General features: G+C 37.2%; 3 protein-coding genes across 4 annotated transcripts; 2 read left to right on the forward strand and 1 right to left on the reverse strand.

Moving 5' to 3' along the window:
- Window positions 1-986: 986 nt before the first annotated feature.
- LOC110822803 (short-chain dehydrogenase reductase 2a-like) lies at window positions 987-2,597 on the forward strand. Its single transcript, XM_022053017.2, has 2 exons — window positions 987-1,171; window positions 1,381-2,597. Exons 1-2 carry the CDS (start codon window positions 1,086-1,088, stop codon window positions 2,201-2,203), a joined length of 909 nt encoding a protein of 302 aa, XP_021908709.2. The 5' UTR covers window positions 987-1,085; the 3' UTR covers window positions 2,204-2,597.
- A 2,183-nt stretch (window positions 2,598-4,780) lies between these two features.
- Window positions 4,781-7,473, forward strand: WRKY33 (WRKY DNA-binding protein 33). Of its 2 annotated transcripts, none has more exons than XM_088210199.1 (5): window positions 4,781-5,198; window positions 5,282-5,479; window positions 5,830-6,443; window positions 6,519-6,698; window positions 6,810-7,473. In XM_088210199.1, exons 1-5 carry the CDS (start codon window positions 4,869-4,871, stop codon window positions 7,255-7,257), a joined length of 1,770 nt encoding a protein of 589 aa, XP_088066325.1. In that variant the 5' UTR covers window positions 4,781-4,868; the 3' UTR covers window positions 7,258-7,473. The 2 variants fall into 2 exon arrangements, with proteins under 2 accessions (XP_088066325.1, XP_021908634.2); XM_022052942.2 differs by having other exon boundaries at window positions 4,784-5,198; window positions 6,537-6,698.
- A 222-nt stretch (window positions 7,474-7,695) lies between these two features.
- Window positions 7,696-9,652, reverse strand: LOC110822752 (CASP-like protein 4B1). The gene is made up of 3 exons (XM_022052943.2): window positions 9,146-9,652; window positions 8,919-9,054; window positions 7,696-8,141 (listed from the first exon to the last, which is right to left on the reverse strand). The coding sequence occupies exons 1-3, from the start codon at window positions 9,397-9,399 to the stop codon at window positions 7,950-7,952; spliced, it is 582 nt and encodes a 193-aa protein (XP_021908635.1). The 5' UTR covers window positions 9,400-9,652; the 3' UTR covers window positions 7,696-7,949.
- Window positions 9,653-16,446: the final 6,794 nt, after the last annotated feature.

Here is a 16,446-nt window from a genome sequence, read left to right on the forward strand (position 1 = left end):
TTTAAGTTTAAAGCATCAGATAAACAATACACTCTCAGTATTTTCAACTTTAAAATTTAAACTGGCTCTCTCTCTCTCTCTCTCTCTCTATATATATATATATATTATAGAAGAGAAGATATCTTCTTAGTGTGAATAAATAGATTCCGCTGGCTATAAAAAATAATAAATTTCATCGTTTACACAACGCTTGTATATTTTTAACAATAACACATAATACAGAATCTTAACTAAAACATACTTGATGCTTTTTATTCATAATTTCAGAAAGAAGGTTGGAAAGCCCACCTCGTAAGTTGCTTCAGTCTTTTTTTAACTTGAAAAGTAGAATTTAAGAACACTGTAATTAGGCCAGTTGAATTTTGTCACCTCCCATCTTATAACTTCAACTGCCAGGACCCAAATGTTAAAATTAAATTCCGCGGAGTATATTTATTTATTTTTAAGATGTATAATGATTTTTGAAATGCATAAAAAATGACAAGGAGATATTATTTTATTTTGATTATTTTAATTAAAAAAATTTATCCGATATAAGATATTCTTTTTATTAAACTTGTAGGAATTCATTGAGACAGAAAATTAAATTAATTATTATAGTTTTGTTAATTCGTTAATAAAGTATTATGATGTGAAAAACCCTATTTTTTTCAACGCAAGTCCAGAATTTAGTGGGCTGCTTGTTTACAGATTAGATTGATTTGCAGTTTGGAGTTGGAAATCTGCCATCAATAATGTGTGAAGTGGGTGTATAGATATTGACTGTGTTTGACTAATATTAGCAGCTAATACAATTAATATACGAAAGCAGATGAAAGTTCGAAGGGAGACTTCTTAGCAACTTACCTTGTAATCAGAGACCAGCTCACTTACGCAAAACCCCACTTGCCCCCCCCCCCCCCCCCCCCCCCTCTCTCTCTCTCTCTCTCTCTCTCTCTCTCGCTGCCTATATATACAACATTACTTGCGCTCATCAACATCAATCTCTCTCTCTCTCTCTCTCTCTCTCTCTCTCTCTATACGTATCTCTATATCTCTCTCATCCTCTTCGGACTACAACTTTTTTTAAAAGAATTATTCAGGTCATGCCTGTTCAGTTGATAACAGATCAGACCCTTCAAGCCATTCACATGTTACCAAGAGATAACACTCCTCCCCCATCTCCCAAAAGGTATGTACTATTTGAATATATTGGTTTTATATATACACACACACACACACATATATATATATATATATTAAAGCTCTGGAACTAGCACCTTTTATTCTTCGAAACTTGTACCGTGATGGTTTTTTTCATATAACTTTTGTTCGAGCTCCAAGAAAATGGGCTGTAACTTGTGAGGCTACTAATTTAAAAAATATATTTATTAAATATAGGTTGGAAGGAAAAATTGCTATCGTGACAGGCGGTGCCAGAGGGATCGGTGAAGCCACCGTCAGATTATTCGCCAGACACGGAGCCAAAGTCCTGATCGGCGACATTGACGACGCTTCAGGAACCGCCCTAGCCAACTCACTTTCCCCTTCCGTCACCTTCGTCCGCTGCGACGTCAGCTCAGAACCAGACGTCGAAAACCTAATCAACACCGCCATCTCTCGTTACGGCCGCCTCGACATTCTATTCAACAACGCCGGAGTACTCGGAAACCAGTCAACTCACCGGAAGACCATTCTCAACTTCGACGCCGACGAGTTCGACCGCGTGATGCGCGTGAACGTCAAGGGTGTAGCGTTAGGAATCAAGCACGCGGCTCGAGCCATGATTCCGAGAGGTGGTGGGTGTATAATCTCGACGGCGAGCGTAGCAGGAGTAATGGGCGGTCTGGGTCCGCACGCTTACACGGCGTCAAAGCACGCCATTGTTGGGATTACGAAGAACACGGCGTGCGAACTGGGACGGTACGGGATTAGGGTAAACTGTATTTCACCATTTGGGGTGGCGACGTCGATGCTGGTAAATGCGTGGAGGAGAGAAGGGGGTAAAGATGATGATGAATGCTGGATGCCATGCGAGGAAGAGGTGGAGAAAATGGAGGAGTTTGTGAGGGGACTTGGGAATTTGAAAGGAGCAACTTTAAGGGCTAAAGATATTGCAGAAGCGGCTCTTTATCTTGCTAGTGATGAATCGAAATACGTAAGTGGTCACAATCTTGTTGTGGATGGTGGGGTTACTACTTCAAGAAATTGTGTTGGATTGTAACTTATTTTGTGTTACTATCTCACTTAATTTTTAATCAACTAATTCTATATAATTCAATTATAAAAAAAAAAAAAAAGTAATTTAAAATTTGAAAGTTTAGTTATAATTAAAATCAGAATAAAGTAAATATTTTTTTAATAATCTAGATTGGGTGTTATTTATATTGATAATATGTAGTAGTTTTTATTTTATTTGACTGGCTACTAGTAGAAGAAATTAAATGTAAGTCTTCAAGTTTTTTGGCTCATTCCAATTTGAACTTTTTGGTCTCATTTGTCTTAAGAACATGGAATGGAATAGTAATAAGTCCAAATTGGGATAGAGCCAAAATTACTTTCTTCGTATCTCTCATTACTCTCTTCGTATATTTGCACTAATTAGGCTTCTTCTTGAATTATTCGTTATTTATTTTGCCATTTATACTGTGGGAGTTTTATTTGTGAAATTTAATCTAATGCTTTAAAAAACTAGATTGAACAAATAATCAACTCTCTCCTAAGCCATCTTGAAGGGTATGTCTGCCTAACAGGTTTTTTTTAATAAAAAAAAAAAAAGGGTGCTTTTTCTTTTCTTTTTTTGAAAAGTAAAATTAATGTTGAATATTTGTAAGTCAGCTGGTCCGCAGACATTCCTTCTTCCCAAACAGTGCTCAAGAATAATGGGCTTCCATCAGAATGAGATTGAGTTGGACCTAAACTGGGTTTGGCCTAAAATCTTAATAATGATTAGTGATTTTGATTCCAACAGCATGTGGAAACCCCTTCCAATCCCTTTTTTCCTTTCTCTTCCCTATTTTCTTCTCCTTCGAAAATCCTCCCCCTTTTTTTTTTCTCTCTCTAAAAAACGCTTAGCCTCTCTCTGAAACTTGTTTTCCTCTCTCCCCAAAAACATTCCGCCTCCTCTCCCTCTTGGTTTCGACTCCATTTATAGCTGAAACCATCACCAAATTCACCCGACTTGGTGGCTCCCCTCCGTTCGCGCTGTTCTTCGTCTTCTTTTCTTCTTCGTCGCCACGCTCTGATCTCTAATCATGTCACTCCCTTTTCCTTTTTCTTCACGTTATCATCTTCCTGCGTCTCCGTGTTCCTGCTTTATTGTTGAGTCTTGTCGAATCATCAACCATCGTTCTTTCACCATCATTGCACTACCTGCTCAGTTCACTTGCTCCTCTGTTTTTCCTGCAAATGAGGAGGGGGACAAACAAACAAACAAAAAAAAAAAAAACCGCGCCAATCTCCTTTTCCCACTCTGTCGAAGCAGGAGGGAGGGGGTTTTAACGCCTCCCAAAACGGCAGCGTTTTGGAGAAAAGGGGCCTTGGGCTGGGTTTTAAATAAAGTCCAGCCCGAAGAAGAATACAAAGGAATTAGGGCTGGATTTTGTTTTTGGTTTTCTTGGGCTAAAGAGAAAATTTGAACAGAATTTAATCTTTGGGTAAACTGGAAATGGCTTAGGATGAACTTAAAATGGGCCTTGAGGTTTTAACTTGGGGTTTAAACTAATTTAAAATTTTCTTTTGAAACTAGATTAGTTTGAATTTTAAATATTAATTAAGTCCACGTCACGCAAAGTTTGTAATTAAGTCTCACATTTGGTTACTGAGTACCAGATTAAAACATCAAGCGTGGCCAATAATATGATTATTAGAATTTGACAGGAACACTAATAGTACAGAGCACAGAAACTTGTGCTTGAATTTTAGCAATATACAATTATTATTATTATTTTTTTCTTATCATTATTTCTTTAGAAAGACTCTTCAACTCTGCGCATAAACTAAATAAATAATATTTTTGTAACTGAAAATTATTCAGTTCTGAACTTGACAAGTGAGTTCAATTTAGATATGCAATGAACTAATTGTGTCGTATGGATCATCAATCCACATCTTTCCTGAACAAAGACTTTCGATTTTGTTTCAATTCAATTTTAATCTGAGTCTTAATTTGAACCAATTAGTATTTTTTATCAAAATATATTAACAATTATAAATAATATATATTTTAAATTCATTGACAACAGGAACTTTGTAGGCATAAACGTTAATAAATTAAATTTTAATTTGATGGAAGTGATACCAGTCCCGTCTTCTGTTGAATTTCAGTTCTAATTCGGTTGTTCTTTTCACAAAAGACCTGAGCCCTGTCCCCCTTGCTGTGCCCCCAAAGTGATCTTGTGGCAGAACAACTTTTTATTCTATAGTTGGATGTAATAACCTTTTTAAAATTCATTAATTATTTTATATTATTATTATAACTAAATCCTAAGCATATTATAATTTATATTCCTAAAAAAAAAAAAAAAGAATATTATAGTTTATCAGATAGGCAACAGTTGCCCAGGAGAACAGTACAATGACACGTGGCAAACTACGGCTACTCATACGATACAGAGCTTGCGCTGCTTTGGAGCCGCGTAAGCCACCGCCAGCCAGCCAGCCAGCCAGCCAGCCAGCCAGCCACCTTCTTTCTTTTCTTGTGTATCAATGTAGCCTTGGTCCAGTCAAAGCCACAAGGTTTGACCGGCAAGTAATTTTCCACGGTCAAACTTCTCTTTTAGCTTCTCAGAAGAAGCATGGAGAGGAGGGCATGAACAACAAATGCTCCCCCTAAAACATTTTCTCTTTAAATCTTCTGTCGTACTTTCTCTTCTTTTTTAATTCCTCACATGGCATCTTCTTCTTCTTCTTCTTCTACAAATTCCCATGCAAGCTTCTCTTTAGCATCATCAACCGACACCCAATTCATGGCTTCTTCTTCTTCTCTTGTGCGCATGGACAATACGAACCAGAACACTAACCCTATTACATGGGGACTCTCTGTTTCTGACCAACTTACTGACAGAATTTCCGTTGAAATCCCAAAGTTCAAATCTCTTGCTCCTTCTTCCCTCCCTTTTTCTCCTCCCGCTGTTTCTCCTTCGTCGTTTTTGGCCACAACTCCTGCTTTTACCCATACTGATTTCTTGGACTCCCCTGTTCTCTTCTCTGCTTCTAATGTGAGTTTCTTCCCTACTGCTTTATGATTTGGATTTTTTTAGATGTTGTCTGTAATGGGTGTTTGCTATATTTGTGATATCAGCTGCTTGCTTCTCCTACAACCGGAGCTTTTGCTGGTCAAACTTTCAACTGGAGGAGCAATTCTGGAGACGATGACCAACAGACCATCAAGAGAGAAGATAATAGCTTTGGTGATTTCTCCTTCCAGACCCAACCAAAGCCTAATTCAACAACATCATCATCACCCATCTTTCAATCTTCTTCCAACGTTGTCTCTATGGTACGTTTCTCCAATCCCCTTCATGTATCATTTTAATTGTTTATATACTTCACCCGGTTTGTTCCTGGCCTTCGTTTGTCTCAATTCAGGAAGAATACATATGTGTGCGTGTGTGTGTGTATATATTTGTCTTTATTGTTTTGTTGGGATTGTTGAAAAATTCACAAAAGTTTGATACTGTCATGTAAAATATGAAACACTTTTGCTTTTATTTTTCTTTTGTTGTCTGTTTTCAGCCTAGTGTTGGTTGTTTTTATTAGTCTCCAAAAGTAGCACTCAACTACTCATAGTCAATATATTGACCCTTTGTTATTTTGCAACCTAACCTGGAAAAATATGTTCATGAACAGGAGGAATCAATTAAAAAACAAGAAGAGATATGGAATTTTGATAAATCCACAAAGCAGCAGCAGCATGATTTCTCGTTGGGGAAGACTGGAGCAAAATCAGATTTTGCTCCACTTGAGTGCTTCTCCACGGAGATCAATCCTTTCCAATCCAGCAATGCCGGTGCTCAGTCCAGTTTCAGCCAATACAATAGTCAACCATGTCAGTATGTGAGAGAGCAAAGGAGAGCAGAAGATGGGTATAACTGGAGAAAATATGGACAGAAACAAGTGAAAGGAAGTGAGAATCCTCGCAGTTACTATAAGTGTACTTTCCCAAATTGCCCAACAAAAAAGAAAGTTGAGAGATCTTTGGATGGTCAAATAACTGAAATAGTATATAAAGGAAGTCATAATCATCCTAAACCTCAAGCCAGAAGATCCTCCTCTCATTCAATATGCAATAACTCTGAAATTTCTGATCAGTCAGGCAGCTTGCTAGACACTCATCAGACTGATTCTTTCATGATACGCGACGATACTTCAGGTTCAATGGGGGAGGATGATTTGGAGCAAGGATCACCGATGAGTAACCTGGGAGGAGAGGACGATGACACAGAACCTGAGGCCAAAAGATGGTAAGCCCAGGATAGCTTTTGTTGATTTATGTAAGGTGGAGTTATGAAATTTCATGAACGAGTTTGATTATATAGTCTTTTCTCTTTTTCTAGGAAGGGAGATATGGAAAATGAGGGCATCATTGGCACTGGAAGCAGAACAGTGAGAGAGCCAAGAATTGTTGTTCAGACGACAAGTGATATTGACATACTTGATGATGGGTATAGATGGAGGAAGTACGGACAGAAAGTAGTTAAAGGAAATCCTAATCCAAGGTATTTAATTTACGTTTTATCGCTTTCTTGGCCAGCCTGCATGTTTAATTTTTTTAAAACTTAAGCATTATAAACTTACTTGTTTACCGTGATTTTGGACACTATCTACAGGAGCTATTATAAATGTACAACAGTAGGATGTCCAGTGAGGAAACATGTAGAGCGAGCGTCGCAAGACGTGAGAGCTGTGATCACCACTTATGAAGGGAAGCACAACCATGACGTTCCAGCTGCTCGTGGCAGCAGCTATACGTTGAACAGACCTTCGATAAATGGCAGCAACAGCAGCAGCATGGCGATGCCAATCAGGCCTTCTGTTGTTGCCACTCACTCAAACAACCACCTAAATTACCCCAACTCCCTTCAGAGTGCGAGGCCAGCAACTCAAGCACCAACCACGTTCGAAATTCTGCAGAATGCTGTAAATTTTGGATTCTCAGGATTTGGGAAGCCAGCAGGGTCATTCATGAATCAATCGCAACAATCAGCAGCGGTGTTCCCCAGGGCTAAGGAAGAACCCAGGGATGACGACTCCTTTCTCGATTCATTCCTATCCTGAAGCAAAAGTGGAAACATTGGAAGTCATCAAGCACATTTAGTGTATATCCCTTGACTGATATAAATTAAATTAGTTAAATTTTTTCATTGTTTTTAGGCTCTTCTGATCTTGGCAGACTTGGCCTCATGACATTCATCTTTGTGTTAGATTCTAAGGTTTACAGCTTAGGAATTGAATTTAGAGTTCAATAAAGATTTTCATAAAGTTGTAACATCATTATCTTCTGCATAGACTCTGCAATAGCTTTTCTCATATGCTTTCTCAAATTTTTGTCATTTTGTCTTGAAAATTCTGGATTTTATAGCATCATGGAAGCCATTAATTTTGGAGTTCAAGTAACCCCATAAAATTTAAAAACAAAGAAAAGGGTGCCCTGGTAATGTTCTGTTTTTCAGGTTATCCTTTTGTATATACCGTATACGAACAGGGTAGTCATGATGCAACTGTAAAAATCTGAGCACCTTATAATACAAATTCCTTTTATTGTAAACAATTACACACCTAATGAAAGGCATTGAGAAAGAAAAAAGAAAAAGAAAAACACAAATACAATCTGCACTTATACGATTTCAATAAGTAAATTTACACAAGGTATCATGTGTATGTGTGTGTGTTTGTGTGCGTGTAAGGTTTCAAAATGAAATGTGTTAAATACAAAAAAGAATGACTAACAAGAAAAGAACTTTTGATGTCTAGATGTAAGACTGAGTTGATAGTTTAAATCCTGAAATGAGTGCCGACAGTGCCAATGAGAAGAAGGCAAAGAAAGCCATGCTAATACCCGCTGCTGAGGAATCAGTGAATATGTTGTCTGCATTTTCTCTGAACCTATTTGTCAAGGGAACTGCTGAAGATGCTGCTGATATCAACAGGTATGCTATAATCTGCAGCTCAATAACCCAAATTTCCTTACTTAGTAAGATTCTCTTACAGTAAAGGAGAATTTATTTCATAATTTCAGACAGATTATTTAATTGGCCTAACTCAAAAGCTTCATCTTCTCTAATGTAATAACCTATTCTTTTCAACTAATCATTTCTTAGCTACATGTTTTGATACTTCTCTCCTATGGATTCCAATCTCCATTTTAGAATGTTGTATTATAACTTAATATATATATATGTATCTCACCTCAGTAACAAAATGTATAAATTTCTATCATAAATGTTTATTCTTTTCAGAAAACAGAGTTGGCAAGAAGGCTACTTGAGAGAAGTGGCAAGCAAAATTGCGTGGAACAGCTGTATGGGAGGTTGCCTTGGGGCCATAAAAGACCCACATAGCTTATATTATTATTTCTTTTCCCTAGCCCAAGTTTTTTAACTTGTAAATGCATCATCTAATCTTCAACAAATTAACATCTAAACTCGCTCATGGCCACATCTTCCTCGTGCAAATAATCATTATCTTCCTGTTATATTTTCCCTCTATACTCGAAAGTCAACCAAGCACACAAAGTAGAGGTATTAATCAAGATCCGTGTCGTTGTTCTGACACTGACAAACACCCATGAAAGACTAGACAAGTCTAGAGGATTAAAACAAAGCAAGTTACAGAAACGAAGGAATAAATGTCAGAGCTGACTAACATTTTAACAAACTAATTGACTTTAATTTGCATTAATTGATTCTTAAGAAAAACAAAAAAAAGGATGAACCAACCTGATCTCCGAAGAAGTCGACGAGAGAAGAGTTTCGTCGATCAAGCATTTGTTTGCCGGTCGAGATTTCGTGGACGTGCCGCAATGCCTGCCCTCCTGAGTACAGCGTTGACAGAATCGCTATTGCCAACAAATACCTGACAAAGAATCATTACAAAATGAAATCAAATCACAATAAGGAAAACTCCAGAAACACGAAAAACAGTCGGATTCGAAAATTATATGTACCTGTACTCTTCGTACTGGTCAAAATTGAGGCCAGGACCGTGCTTATTGCTAGCGGTGATGATCAAAGCGAGCAGAGAGAACAATAGAGCCAATCCTCTCAAGCCGAGAGAGCCTCTCTTCAATAGATCCTCTCTCTTCCATCTCCTCGTGATAGCCGACACGCCGAACCCCGCCGTCCAGCTCCCTCTCTGACTTTCCACGTCGGCAGCCTCCGCTGAGGGCTCCGGTTGCTTCTGCTCCTCGGGATTCGACATATTTGAAATCGAAAAGCAATTCAATCCAACAACAAAGGAAAAGATTGAAGACGATGGGAACGAGAATTTGAGTTTGGAGAAAGAATAAGAAATGGATGTACGTGTGTGTGTGCGTGTGTGTGTGTGTGTGTATATATATATATACTGGTAATATAATATTGTGTGAACACGACAATTCAGGGTTTTGTGTTGGGAGGAATTGAAAGGCCCGCGCCTGGTTCGGGAAGTTTAGCATGCCCTCTGGAATCCTGACTTTCGACAAAATCGTGAAAGGGATGAGTTCGGAGATGACGTGGCGTCAAAGTTTATACTCGATTCGCCCATTGAATTTTACGCTACGCCAAACAATGCTCCTCGACTTTTTTTTTTTGTTATTTTTGTTATTTTTTCCAATTTTTATTTCGTGTCTAATTTTATTTTTCTTCTAAATGAAAAATTAAAACAAAAAATATAATTTCCTTTCCAGAAAAAATATTAATAGATTTCTATCAATTTTAATTTTTTTTTTTAAAAAAACTCTACATATATTTTTAGAAAATATAAATTAATGGTATTATAAAAAATAATTTTCGTAATTTTGTTGTTCTTGAAATTTTATGCATGGGGCATGCCGTTGCATACATGAACTCCAAAATTTAATCACAGAAAATTTAGTTTAAAACTTTCTTTTTCCCTTTTCCACTCTGACCCGGCAAATACTTAAAAACTGAATTTATTTTTGTTTTTTTTTTAAAAAATATATATTTATTTATTTTTTGAATCAAATTTCTCTATTTCGTAATACAATTAAATGAATAATTTTAAATAAATTTTACAAAATATAATTTATCCTAAAATGACATTATACACGTAATGATTATAGTAGTTATAGTTTTTTTTTTTGTTTTTTTTATTTCTTAACAAAATATGAATTGAACCAATCAAACTTGTAGAATTTGTTAGCTCATTTGTTGTGGTGAAGTAGTTTATAATTTCTCTAATCTTATGGGATTGGGCCTAAAGGGCTTCATTTTGTATGTTATAGATGAGCCTTCAATTCATTTTTTAACAGTTTATATACACACACATATATATATATATATATATATGTATGTGTGTGTGTGCAAGAGTGAGGAACTGGCTCAACTAGGGATGACCGAAGAGAAATTGTCTGATGGATCCAAACCAACCAGCTCCGGTCCATTTTAGATTTTTTAAGGAAAGGCTCGATTTGAGTTAATATAAAATGTGTTTTTATATATATATATATATAAATTTAATTCATTTGAAGTGGAATTGATAAACCCATTTAAGATTTAAGTTGAATTTGAATATTTGCAAAAATATAAATATATATATATATATATAACAGAACAAATTTTGAAAATTCTAAACCCAAAACCCACACTTTAATTAACAAAAATAAAAAATGGTATCAGATAAAAATTTAAATGGATGGAACGAAGTAAAATATCATCCCGATATAATATTATTAAATTAATACAATGGAGGTTGGGAGTGTATTATTTTGTTGGGGGGGGGAGGAAGGTCTTATCTCTGGAAATGGCTGGTTTTGTCACATGTATCACCAAAGAGGGAGGAATGTTAGATAGCTGTACCATTACTCCCTCCACGTGACACATGTATGTATGTATGTATGTATGTATGTATGTATATGCTTCCAAATATTGGATCTATAAGCCTCTCTGGCTTTTCTCAAGAACCTTTCGATCGCATTAATTGCATCCCAAAACTAAAATATCTTCCTCTCTCCCTAATAAATTACCTTACTCTTTCCACTCCTTAGTTTAATTAACTAATCATAATTATGTGATGATTAAAATGCATATTTATTTAAACACCACCTTTATAAGTAACAATTCTTTTAGGCCATAAATGAAATTGAAATAAATCATCACATGATCGGATCAGGCGTTATGTATTAATTGTCGTTTCATTAATTTTATTAATATATTAACTTGGAACCATAACTCCTACACATAAACCAAAGTATAAATCCAAGTTTTTAATTTCAAAGACTTTCCGCCTTGTAGCCTAGAAATGCTTGCAAAACAAAATTAAAGATTGGTTGAACCTCTTTTACAGAGGACAAAGTCGGCTTTACAGTTTCAGCCCAACTACAATAAGTGAAACATCTTAGAAGTTTATAGAGTTTCAATCTCAATTTATAACAAATAAATCCCGAATAATTCTCGATTTATGTGTAGTTGACTTATCGATGGATTAACATTATGTTTGAGCAAATTTTAGTCAAAAAATAATTACAAAAAATAAATAAATAAAAGAGTAGTTTTTGATATAAAAATCGAAGTAAATTAATTTTTTTAAAATATTATTTCTCGAATTTCTAGTAATATATATGTCAAACTATATGTGATATTACCGTTCTATATTAAAAAGATACGTCATTATTTAACTCTACATAGAACCTCAACTTATATGTTATCAGTAATTTAAATATAAATTTTTAATTACTAATGTTTTGGATATGAAAAATGATGGAACTAGTAGTGTTTGGACATGAAAAATTACACATAGTATCAGGACATGTGTCAGTTCGATAGTTCTTAATGTTATAATTTAAATTTTATGAATTTTTTATGAGAACATTAAAGATTTACATTGTAACACCCAACATTTAATTTTTTTTAATTTATATATATAATTATTTATTAATTGAATTTAATTTAGTTTATTTTATTTTATTTTAATTTAATAAATAATAATAATAATAATAGTAATAAAAAGGGTGAAAAAATTAGTTAAGGATTTAATTGAAAATAATTTTGGAAAAAAAGTGTGAAAATTTGGGTTGTGGGGGTATTTTTGAAAGAAAAATTAGAAACCGAGAGTCAAAACGCAATTTAAAAAAATTACGTCACGTCAGATGCCCAGACAGCAGCCCCGACCAACCAGGACGCGCTAGGTGGCAAAGGCGCTGACGCGGGAGGCCACGCGAGGGGGAGCCACGTGGGCGATACGCGTGCGCGCGATCGAACAGCTGAGATCCTTTCCCGCGCGCACGAACGACCCAGATTGAATCGCGATGAACGGTCCTTATTTACTTCCTATTTAATCGTGATCGGACGGTTTAGATCAAAAGCGATGGATTGCCCAGATCAAAAACGGATGGGTATAAAGAACTTCATTCGCACCCAAACCCTAATCCTATCCACCAGAGCCCATCGCCGGAAAAGATAGTCCAGCCACTGGGGAGCCGACCGCCGCCACCCGCTGCCGCACGGAACCTTTTCCAACCGCCAAAAAAGGTAAAAAAAAATTTATCCTTGCACGAAATTTAATTTTAAACCCACCCATGGTCAAATCAGAGTGCAAGAACCAGCTAATTGGCCAGAAAACACCGCCGTGGGTTATTTCATAAAACACCTCCGATGAGGCCCTTTCCGATTTTCGTTCAATGTAATTTTTTCACTGTTGTGATCACTGTTTCCTTCTCTACAAGTTGACTGGAGAAAAACACCCAACCGCAACGTGAGCCGAATGAGTCGCCGCACCGGAGAACCCCGTCGCCGATGTGTTTCGGTTTTCTACGTTTTTTAGCCAACTGAGGGCCCTAAGTGTGTTTTCTCATAGGAACTGATGCAAATTTGGCTGAATTCGGCCTAAAACAATCGAAAACAGCCAACTCAAGGCGGATTGCCGCCGCAAGCGACGCTGCCGTCGCCGGAGCACGGCGGAGCCGCCGTGCCTAATTTTCGAAATTGGCCGAGTAGACCCTGGGACTGATTTTTATGTTTATTTGGGATATTTGTAGGTACTACAAGTGCATTTCAGTTCCCGAAGAAAAATTCAGGGAACCTAGGGACCGCCCGTAGGTGTAGTAAACCATTTAGTTTTTCGGTGTCAAATCAAGTAAGGACCCCTCATCCTATTTCCTATCATCAAACTGAAGTTTGAATAAATGATAATACTGTATTTTGTACAAATTAAATAGATGTGCATAATTAATTACGGATTGCTAATGGAGCCCGAATCTGATATTGTTCTCTATTGATTTCTGTTGATTTATTCTACAGTCTAAAAGCATGATGATATCTGGTTTATATATTTTATGGTTTATATGCATGTATAACTATCTTACTTGACTACTGCTTGATTTTGAGATTTAAGATATGATTGCATTACCGGATGCATGTTCATTGTTTATGCGATTATGTTTGATTTGGTAACAGAAGCTAAGGAAAAACTGGAAAGAGGTGTAATCTAATAAACAGATAAGATGACAGCCTCACTAGGTATCTTGGGAGATGGTGGACGGACCGGGTTCATAGGGAACCCTTGTCTCATACCGGACGGGGTATGGAGACTTGGTCATTTGGCATTCATACCAGACGGAGTATGAGGATGACCCGTTTCACCCTCATACCAGATGAGGTGTTAAAGTTTAATGTCTCGGCACTCATACCGGACGGGGTATGGGGTCGGCTATGTAATTAAAACTGTTAAGGAAAATAGTTCACGTGTAACGGGGACACCCCTATGGATCTTCATGGATACTAGTAGGCTGGTGAAACGAGAAATGGTTACGATTTCGTTTATTGTTAATAAATGTGAATTTATGATATATTCTATGTTGCTGGTCGTACATGAAGTTATGATCTGTATGATATTATTCCTTCTATAATTGGTTTTCATAAATTCTCTAATGGTAAGTAAAATGGTAAATAGTTTTATTTTAAATAAATATATTTGTTTAAATCTACTGCTCCATTGGTTGTTTTGATTTTCTACCAACTTATGCTTCTGTGCCGATGATATAGTATGATATCCTTACTGGGCTAGTGTAGTTCATTCCTTATTTAATTATTTCATATCGAGAGGACCTGATTTCCGAGCCCGATCCGCAAGAAGACTGCGAGTAGATGCTATATACTTTATATTTTCCTTTACTTTTCTCATTTCTCGTGTTTCTTTCAAAGAATTCATTTCGTGATGTTTGTTTAGTACTTTTAAGTTATTGTATAAGGGATGTAAACCTTAACTTTTTATTTCGCTTCCGCACTTCAGTTATTATATATTTTCGTTTGAATTTTCAGGATCGTTACATACGTGATATAACTCGTTTATTAAAGACTTAATACTTCCCTAATACCTCATTTATAAAGGACAAAATAGATTTTAGCTATCACACCAACTACAATTAGTGAAACGTTTTAGAACCTTATAGAGAAGAAACTCATTTAATAATGGAAATTGGAGCTTCAATATCAATTTAGTGCACAAATAAATCCTAAATAATTCTAGTTTTTATGTATTGTTGTCTATAAATGATTTACCAATGTATTAACGTTATGTTTGGGCAAATTTAGTAAAAAAAATAATTACAAGTAAAATAAAATCTACTTTCTCTTCATATTATTTCTTCAATTTTCAGTAATATTACACGTCAAATTATATGTGATACCACACTTTTATATTATAAAGGTACGTGATTACTTAACTTTACATAAAATTTCAAATAATATATTATTAATAACTTGAGTTTAAACCTTTGATAATTAATTATTTAGATCTAAAAATTATTAAATTAGTAGTATTTGAGTTTGAAAAACCACAAACAATATCAAAACACGTGTTATTTTAATGATTCTCACTGTTACAATCTTGAACCTTATAAGTTTTTTAATTGTGATTTATGATTATATGTGTAGCGCCCTGACCGAGAAGGAAAAAAAAAAAAGCCACGTCGGCAGCCACGTCAGCAGGCCCGGTCAGCAGTCCCGGCCAACCGGGGCCTGCCACGTGGCAAGCCACGTCGCTCCGGAACGGGCCATGTTGGCGATCCGCGTGGGCGCGATCGGACGGCCCAGATACAATCGCACGGACGGCCCAGATTCAATAAAAAACGAACGGCCCAGATTAAAACAAAATGGACGGCTGAGATCAAAAGGCAAGGGGTTATAAATAGAACCCCCACACCAGACCACAAACCCTAGCCGCCTGCCGCTCGCCGGAGAAGACGAACCAGAGGCCGACCGCCGCCACCCGCCGCCGCACCGGGGAAATTTTCGACTTCCGATCGAGGTAAATTTCATACCCCCAACTCGTTTTTCCACGCTGATTCCTCCTGTGGCAAAATCGAAGCCAAAATCCTGACCAAACGGTCGGAATACGCGGCCGAAGACCAGCGGCACCGCCGCGCCCCCTCTCGATTTTTGCTTCCGACGAGGCCCTTCCCGGCCTCCGTTTGATGCAATTTTTATATCACCGTGATCACCATTCTTTTCTCTACAGGTTGACCGGAGCCGAATCACCAAACCACGAACCTTTCCGGAGAGCCGCCGCACCCGAGAGCGCCGCCGCCGGTAAGCTCCGCTTCTCCGTGATTTTTTGGCCCCCCGAGGGCCCTAGGGTTGTTTTCTCGCAGGGACCGATGCGAGTGTGGCCGAATTCGGCCGAAAACAGCCAACCCGAGGCAAATCGCCGCCGCAAGCGGCGGCGCCGTCGCCCGAGCACGGCGGAGCCGCCGTGCCGTAGTTGCGGTATTGGCCAAAAAGGGGCCCTGAGCCTAATTTGAGATTTTTTGGAACACGTGCAGGTACCGTTAATGTGTTTCAGTTCCCCGGAAAAAATTCAGGGAAAATTAGGGACGGCCTGTAGGCGCACTGTGAATCGTATTCGGATCCCGAAAACAAGTAAGGACCCCTCACCCTATTTCCTATCACGGTATTAAAGTTCAAAATGATAAAACGGTATTTCTTGAATTAACGCATGTGTGAAATTGCTTAAGGTTGCTAATGGAGCCCGAGTCTAGTGTGATTGATGATTTACTGTTATTTGGCCTGTTTTACAGCTTTAAATGCATTATGAGGTTTGATGTGTTCATTTTATAGTTTCGAGTGCATATATTACTGTTTTATTAATTATGGGTTGAAAGACTGAAGAACTGATACTGTATGTTGTCTGTTTGGCATGAATTACGATTTGCTTGTTTAAATGTGAATTGATGATGCTTATTGAGGAAAAGGAAAATGAAAGATTGTGTAGACTGATAATTGTATGATGGGGTCAGCCTGACTAGATATC

The sequence above is a fragment of the Carica papaya genome, chromosome 8 (assembly GCF_054855325.1).
Source record: "Carica papaya isolate Zhongbai chromosome 8, ASM5485532v1, whole genome shotgun sequence".
Taxonomy (NCBI): domain Eukaryota; kingdom Viridiplantae; phylum Streptophyta; class Magnoliopsida; order Brassicales; family Caricaceae; genus Carica; species Carica papaya.

Coding starts and splice junctions, on each gene's coding strand:
- LOC110822803 (XM_022053017.2), top strand. CDS start 1,086: ATGCCTGTTCAGTTGATAACAGATCAGACCCTTCAAGCCATTCACATG. Junction 1,172..1,380: donor CCTCCCCCATCTCCCAAAAG/GTATGTACTATT, acceptor TATTAAATATAG/GTTGGAAGGAAAAATTGCTA.
- LOC110822752 (XM_022052943.2), bottom strand. CDS start 9,399: ATGTCGAATCCCGAGGAGCAGAAGCAACCGGAGCCCTCAGCGGAGGCT. Junction 9,055..9,145: donor GACCAGTACGAAGAGTACAG/GTACATATAATT, acceptor ATTCTTTGTCAG/GTATTTGTTGGCAATAGCGA. Junction 8,142..8,918: donor TCGACTTCTTCGGAGATCAG/GTTGGTTCATCC, acceptor ATTGAGCTGCAG/ATTATAGCATACCTGTTGAT.
- WRKY33 (XM_088210199.1), top strand. CDS start 4,869: ATGGCATCTTCTTCTTCTTCTTCTTCTACAAATTCCCATGCAAGCTTC. Junction 5,199..5,281: donor TTCTCTTCTCTGCTTCTAAT/GTGAGTTTCTTC, acceptor TTGTGATATCAG/CTGCTTGCTTCTCCTACAAC. Junction 6,699..6,809: donor AAAGGAAATCCTAATCCAAG/GTATTTAATTTA, acceptor CACTATCTACAG/GAGCTATTATAAATGTACAA.